The following is a 7,951-nucleotide window of genomic DNA, read 5'->3' on the forward strand; positions in this document are numbered from 1 at the left end:
TGTCAGAGGGAGAATCATTCACCTCATTGAACATTTGGGTGAATCATTCTCTCTATTTACATTTATTGCCATTTATCATATTTGTTGCTTGTCCTTATCCCCTCATTCATTCATAACAGTAACATTAAACATCCCCTTGGTATTTAATAGCTTTGAATACGGTTTTATATTATTGCTATCCATCAATCTTGGATCTAGGATTTATTATATTTAACTAGAATTTACCCATCATCATTTATTTAATTAGTTTAACAAAAAGGTTTAACACTGTTTGGTCAAACAATTTGGCGCCGTCTGTGGAAATTTTCTAGTTAAAATTTTAGTTTCTTCTAGATCTAAAAAAAGGGAACGCACAAAACTTTGCAAAATCTCGTATCTCTTTGTTTGCACAAATCTGACATGGCAGGCAACAGAGAGGAAAAGAGAAAGGCGATAGCCGATCTCACTGCCAATCTCCTCAACATCATTAACGAAGTAGACGAAACGGAGGGTGTGGACATAACACCAAACACCTTTCCCAAGCGAAACAGCTCGCCTCCACCTCCCGAAAACGTCACGGCCTCGCACGGAAATGGTGCCTCTATGTCCACGACAGAAGAAGCACCACCAGTAGTGAAAAATTTACTCGAGGCATGGTTGACAAATACGCTAACCGGCATCCTCGACAAGCCCGCTCGGAGGTCGAATAGGGAAGAAACAAGAGCTGGTGTCGCATCAGCAACCGACGAACAGCACGCTCGCCCCTCCCTTCCCCCCCCCCCCCCCCCGCATCATGTATTACTCACATTGTTAGTGATGCAGGTAATGATACCCTCACAGCCATTTTGAGGAAAATGGAGGAGATGGAAAACGAGAACAAAATGTTTCGTAGCCAAATGAAAGAGCACCAAGAAAGGATAGACAAAATACCAGGTGCCCCAAAACTTCTGCCAATAAGAGACGGCGATTGGTTTATTGAGCAACCATATAGCGACGAGGCTGCACCACATGCCATACCGAAAATTTTCAAAATGCCGCCATACTTGAAAATATATGACGGCACGACAGACCCGGAGGATCATGTGACCCACTATGTTACTGCAGTGAAAGGCAACGACCTCGCAAAAGAACAAGTATCATCCATATTGCTGAAGAAGTTTGGAGAGACCCTAACCGGCGGGGCCCTGACTTGGTACTCGCAGTTACCTGCGCGCTCCATAGAAACGTTCGAGGAAATGGCCTACAAGTTCGTCACCGCCCATGTTGGGGACAAAAAAGCAGAGGCGAGGGTGAACGGCATATTTGCCATTAAATAATCGCTTGGTGAAGGGCTCAGGGACTTCCTCGCACGGTTCAATCGTGTAAGAATTACCTTTCCGAATGTATCTGAAGGAATGGCGGTAGCCGCATTCCAGAATGGGCTAAGTAGAAGTGGGTCGCGGGCGACCAAAAAATTGCTGAGTCGACTCATGAAATACCCTCCCACCACTTGGGACGAGATACACATCGCCTACTGTGCCTAAGTAAGAGCCGACGAGGATGATCTCAACGGACCTACCAAATGCTTGACCTCGACCCAAATGGAGTCTGGGAAAGATCGGAGAAATGACTGCAGGAGGGATCTAGCAGGATTCTGGACTAATCGAGAAAGACATCAGCCTTATGTCAGAAGCACACTCATACCGCCCCCACACCACGATGAAGGTCCATCCAGGCCGCGAACGGAAACCCACAGAAATGAAAGAAGTATGCCCCCCTTATTATCAACTCACAATTTTTGTGTTTCCACCTCGGGAATAGTCTACGCACTGAAAAAGCTCGGCCCAAAGGTAAAATGGCCACAGAAGATTCGGTCAGACCCGAGCACCAGAAAGTCAAATGCCCTCTGCGAATTCCACCAGGAACGAGGTCATAAGACCGAGGACTGCATCGCCCTTAGACAGGAGGTCGTGAACATGCTTCACCAAGGGCACCTAAAAGATCTGATGAGCGATTGTGGGAGGGCCAACTTTGCCCGAGGGCGAGAACGACACCAGGGGCCGCCCAAACCACCTTCCCCAGGTCGGACCATTCAAATGATCATCGGAGGAAGCGACGATGCATCCATCAACAACGTGAAGTTCACCACCACCCATAAACTCAAGCGGTCAATCACCCACGAACGGTATGATGAACTCGAAGAAAGTATCGTCTTTGATAAGTCAGATACCCACAGTTTGGTCTTTCCTCACTATGACGCCCTTGTCATTACTTTGCGTATTTTTGATACTGATGTAAGACGTATTATGGTCGATGATGGAAGTGGCACGTGCATCATCCATCCTCGAGTTCTCACCCAAATGAAGCTCGAGGACAAGATAGTGCCACGCTGCATCACGCTAACAGGTCTTAACAATGCAGTTAAGCGGACATCTGGAGAGATCACACTGGTCGTCCTGGTCGGCGGCGTCACCTTGGAGACCACGTTCCACATCATGGACTAGGATACGACGTACAATGCCATCTTAGGCCGACCATGGACACACGCTATGAAAGTCGTCCACTCCAGTTTGTACCAAGTCATTAAATTTCCCACCCCCTCGGGAGTATTCTGCATCCGGGGAGAGCAACGCACAGCCCGAGAATGCTACCGCATCGCCCAAGACTGCACATACACCCAACACTTGAAAGGAAAAGTCGAGAAAGCATAGCAATTAACAAAGTCGGGGTCAGATGGAGATGAAAGGGAAGACGTCATCAGCGACCCTGAAATCAGAGAAGCCACAGGGTCAACCGTAGAGGACCTCGACCCCGTTCAGTTAGATGACGACGACCACAACAAGAAAGCTTTCATCGGCCATAAACTCCAAGATCCAGGTAAATTTCACCAATTCTAAAAAAGTGACGTAGCCTTATTTGCTTTTTCCCATGCAGACATGCCAGGTATCCCAAAGGAGATAGCAACCCACAAGTTGAACGTCAACCCATTTTACCCCCCGGTAAGGCAAATTAGACGAAAGTTCAACTCTGCAATAAATGACGCGGTTCATGAAGAGGTCGAGAAATTGTTAGTGAACGGTTCTATCAGAGAATCGAAGTACCCTCAGTGGGTCGCCAATGTGGTCATGGTGAAAAAGAAGAACGGTAAGTGGCGGATGTGCGTGGATTTCACAGGTCTGAACAAAGCATGCCTAAAAGACTCGTTCCCACTTAAAGTTAGAAAAGATCTATGTGCAAAGAAACGTCGTACTTCTTCAGTATCGTGAATCGCAAGTGGAAGAAGAAGAAGTGGAGTAGGGGGGGGGGGGGAATAAAATGGGTTGGGAAAGATGAGGTGGCATGCCATGTGGTGTCCACTTTATCAAAACATTAATGCCACATAAGATTAGGAGTCCACCTTGGACAGACTTAACGGAGAGTGGTATATTTGAACTATTTAGAATCGGCAGAGGTACTTTTATATGGATAGTATAACAGAGGGTAATAATGATCATTTTCCCTAGAATTTATGTGGTGTTATTTGATTATGTATGAAATTTAGCTTCTCTTTTTTTTTTCTTGAAATTTAAGGTCTAAAGCAAGTTATAGAATTTTGTTGATTATAAAATTTCATTACGAGTATACTAAAAATATGACATATAAATTGAAAATTGAGTAATGAAGTTCCAAATTCCAAACTTGGGAAACTCCCCCGTTTGTGAAGCCGCCGGTTGACCCGAAAAAGGGTAGAAAGAAAAGCGGGTCCGCTGCCCGTTTTTGTTGGGATGTATTGATCTCAGCCGTTCAAGTATTGCTATGATTCATAATTGATTAAATCTCACCCCTTTACCTTTTCCCCTCTCTCTCTCTCTGTCTTTTTGTAGTGTAGTGGTTGGTTTGACCAGAGAATTTGATCAAAAAATCATAGATGAGGTCAACCTCTCGTCCATTTTATTGATTTTAAAAAGCACAAGTTTACGACTAATGAAAAATATGAATATTACCCTTTTTACATGTTAAATTATACTTCAAAAACATTTTTAGCAAATCCAATACTCCCTCCGTCTCATATTATCAGTCGTGATTATTAAAAATAATTATCTCAAATTATTTTCAAGAGAAAATTAACCATTTTTTTCTTTTTTTACCTTTAGTAATAATTATCCTTGAAGACTACAAACACCTCAATTATGAACAACTTTGTTCAAATACCAATGAAGAAGGATTAAATATTAAGACATGAATAAGGGTAAAGTAGTCAAAATTTCATCCTAATTAATTTTTCTTAAGGAACGTATGCAAGAAAATTATGACACATAATATGAGACGGAGGGAGTATAATACATAGAAACATGTGAAATTATACCAGTTGAATGGTTGAATCAGAAATTTATATAAAAGAATTTTAGAAAAAAATACTACTATAATATTACATTTTGAATTTAAGCATATGACTTAAAGTAATTTGTGAATTTCCTTGTCTACTGAACTAATTTTTGAATTTTCTTGTCTACTACAGTAATTTTTGAACTCCCTTATCTATGAGTGTTTCATTTCGCATTTACTCAAACATTGCGATATAAATTAATACTTATTTATAGGTTGCTTGGTCAAGTTTTCTTTGGCCAAAAATACTTTTATTGAATTTAAGATGTTTGCCAAGTTTTTAGAAGGAAAAAAGTATTTTTGAGTTGAAACGGTTTTTGAAAAGTAAAATAAATAGTTTCTCCACAAAAGTACTTTTTTAAAAAGTACCTTTGAGAAAAACCACACTTAAAAGTATTTTTAAAAGCTGTCCAAACACTAATTATTATACTAGTTTCTTGACACGTGCATTGCACGTGTATTCCTATTCGTTCGGTACAAATATGATAAAAGTTAAAATATGCATTTAATGTATAAAATAGATTTTGTGGAAAAAAATACAAGCTCAAACATGGGAAGCCTCTTCGATCTCCCAAGAATGATAAATTGTTTCTTCGTAATCATTAGCGTATCTTATTTCTTATAAATTATATTCTTGCATTTCAATTTCCAAAGAATATATTTACATGGAATAATAAAGTTATGCATGTGTCCAAAACCCCAATTACCTAATACTCTATTTAATATTATTCGAAATTATTCCATTTCTCAAAGATGTAAACTTGGTTTCTTATACCATATATTCTACCTTGATCGATATTGTTGGGATATACTATTAACCATGCGGTTTAGACATAGTATTATATTTTGTTTTTTATGAAACAGTTGTTTATTTAATTTATTCAATTCAATAAAGCACTATTTTAAATAGATCATTTGTAACATGTGTGTCCTTTTGATTATGTAGTAGACAATTTAGTGTATGGAGTCTTAGCTCATACACAGAAGATTAAATTGTTGGTTCTCATAATTAATAAACTATGTTCACGATCGAAGATATTATCGGACAAAATATCTTGATGATTGTAGCACAAGATTATTGTATAATTTGTCTTGATTATGGGAGTAAGTCTACTCCAACTTCTTGTGCTAGTATACTCAGTATATATTGAACGGACCAAGTAGAGAAAAAGTGTTTTTGTACTGAATACATATAAAACACTTCTCTAATTCATTAATGAGCTTATACTCCTAATCTTGATATAATTATTATGATCAATGTAATTTGTTTATTGTTTTGATTTATCAAAAGGTACGACTCTATTTAGAGTTAGTATATGTCTAATAAATTGGACAATAACAAATAACATTTGTGAATAATAATTAGTTGATAGAATCCATGACTTGGTTTTTGGGTTTGATAATACCCCTTTATATAAGCTTATAAGTCTTCATGTGAAACCCCGGCCGGTGAATTTTGTATCCGTCACATGAGATAGTTTAAGCGGAATTATAAAGGATTTAATTAGTTGATTGAATTAAATTTTCAGTGATTTAATTTAATTAACTGGTATTTGCAATCTTAACATGGGGAGTTAAAATAAGTGTTGATGAATTTTTGAAATTCATATTGAGGAGTTCAATTGCAGTTTTTTAGTGGAATAAATTGCAATTAATTATAGTAGGATCTAATTCTTGCCTACTTCGAATTAGTACTATAATTAGTAGCCTCTTATTATTTCTGTGGTCTCTGCTATACCTAGTAATAACCTGGACAAACTTGGGTAAAAAGTAGCTTGGGAGAAAAGTTACCTTTTTGAGTTGGAGTAGGATTCTACTTATGGAATCCTACTCCACACGTTTTTGAGCCTATTTTTAGGGCTTAATTTCGTGTATAAAAAGGAGACAGGTTTCTCCTGTTAACTACCCTAGAGTTGTATTGTTCTTGCCCACCCAAAAGCAAAAGTGTTCAAGGTTTTACTAGGCATATAGCAGAAGACTACAGCCCTGGATTCTTGTTGCTTGGAGAATTTGTGCAACCATTTCAAGAGGTTAGTGTTCCTGATCTCGTTATTATTGCGTTGTCTAGTTTACATGTAATTGATGCCTGATTGTATGCTTGCTTCCGCTGCGCATGTTCTAACAATTGGTATCAAACGCCGTCTCACATCTAACTAGATAATGTAATACAGCATACATAGAAAAAAATTAAAACGTGTTATTCATTGATACATGTTTCGGATAATTATTCTATGTTAAAAACATGAATGTTTTGTATGATATTCTGTAATTTTGGATTAATATACAGAATTTTTGGATTTCCTGTCAAAACACGTTTTCTGAAATCACATCTTGTATCGCCGCGGTCCGGGCGTAACCGCGGTAGGACCGCGGCAGAACACTGCCTCTGATTCTGAAGGTCACTCTAGCCGCGGTCCTGGCGTAACCGCGGTAGGACCGCGGCAGTACATGCAACCTTCAGAGCCAAAAATTGCAAAACACACGATTTTTAGGTCCTAAACCCTAAATTAAATGGGTTTTACCGTAATATAATGAATTTATATGTTGACATAGGTCTTCTTCCACATCGGATAAATTCATTATAGATGATTATTGTGTTCTTCTTTAGCCTCTAGTTATTTCATTACTTGTATTAACTCTCCAACTGAGTTACATATTGATTGAATGAAACTAGAGTTTTATAAAAAGTGATATTTACCTATCTTAAATTAACAGTTTACTCTCCATCTGAGTTGGTCCTGTTTAAATTTTTGGGGTTAATATCTGACATCACTCATGTATTTTGTATGAATAGTTAAGTTTCCCTAATGAATCGAACTGTTCACAGAGCATGGTTATATGTGTAATGTGTAATTTTGAATTTAATCATTCTTAATATATAACTAATGATCTATTTAATGTGAATATCTCCCAGATTAACCATGTCTTCATTCAACCCACTTACCTCAATTTTGAACCAAAACAAGCTAGAAGGACCAAATTATGTTGACTGGAAAAGGAACCTTGATATTGTCCTAACTGCTGAAGGTTACAAATTTGTAATCTCTGAGGAGTGCCCAGAAAAACCTGAAAATGCTACGGATGATCAGGTTAAGGCCTATGACAAATGGGTTAAGGCTGATGAGATGGCGCGATGTTACATTCTTGCCTCTATGGCGAATGTTTTGCAACATCAGCATCAGTCCATGGGGTCTGCTTATGATATGCTCGAAAGTCTCAAAGAGATGTTCGGTGAGCAAAATCGCGCAGCTAAGCAGACAGCCATGAAAGCCCTTTTGAACACGAAAATGGCTGAAGGATCATCGGTCAGGGACCATGTTCTGAAGATGATGAGTCTTCTGAATGAACTGGAGGTCCTTGGAGCTGTGATTGATAAGGAGTCTCAAGTTGAGATGGTCCTGCAGACTCTGCCTGACAGTTTTCAACAGTTTCGCTTGACCTATAATATGAACAAAATGGATTTGTCACTAGCGAAATTGTTGAATGAGCTGCAAGCGGCAGAATCTATTATCAAACAACAAGCTCCAGTTGTGGCACTAAATGTTGAGAAACCTTCAATTTCTAAGTCGAAAGGCAATAAGAAAAAGAAGAAGGCTCAAAAGGTTCTGGCACCTGGTGGTGCGGCTGG

The 7,951-nt window shown here is 38.9% G+C and overlaps 1 protein-coding gene across 1 annotated transcript; it reads left to right on the forward strand.

Moving 5' to 3' along the window:
• The first annotated feature begins 1,559 nt into the window (after positions 1–1,559).
• LOC109211691 lies at positions 1,560–2,462 on the forward strand. Its single transcript, XM_019375257.1, has 2 exons — positions 1,560–2,143; positions 2,258–2,462. Exons 1-2 carry the CDS (start codon positions 1,560–1,562, stop codon positions 2,460–2,462), a joined length of 789 nt encoding a protein of 262 aa, XP_019230802.1.
• The last annotated feature ends 5,489 nt before the right edge of the window (positions 2,463–7,951 follow it).

The sequence above is a fragment of the Nicotiana attenuata genome, unplaced genomic scaffold (assembly GCF_001879085.1).
Source record: "Nicotiana attenuata strain UT unplaced genomic scaffold, NIATTr2, whole genome shotgun sequence".
Classification (NCBI taxonomy): domain Eukaryota; kingdom Viridiplantae; phylum Streptophyta; class Magnoliopsida; order Solanales; family Solanaceae; genus Nicotiana; species Nicotiana attenuata.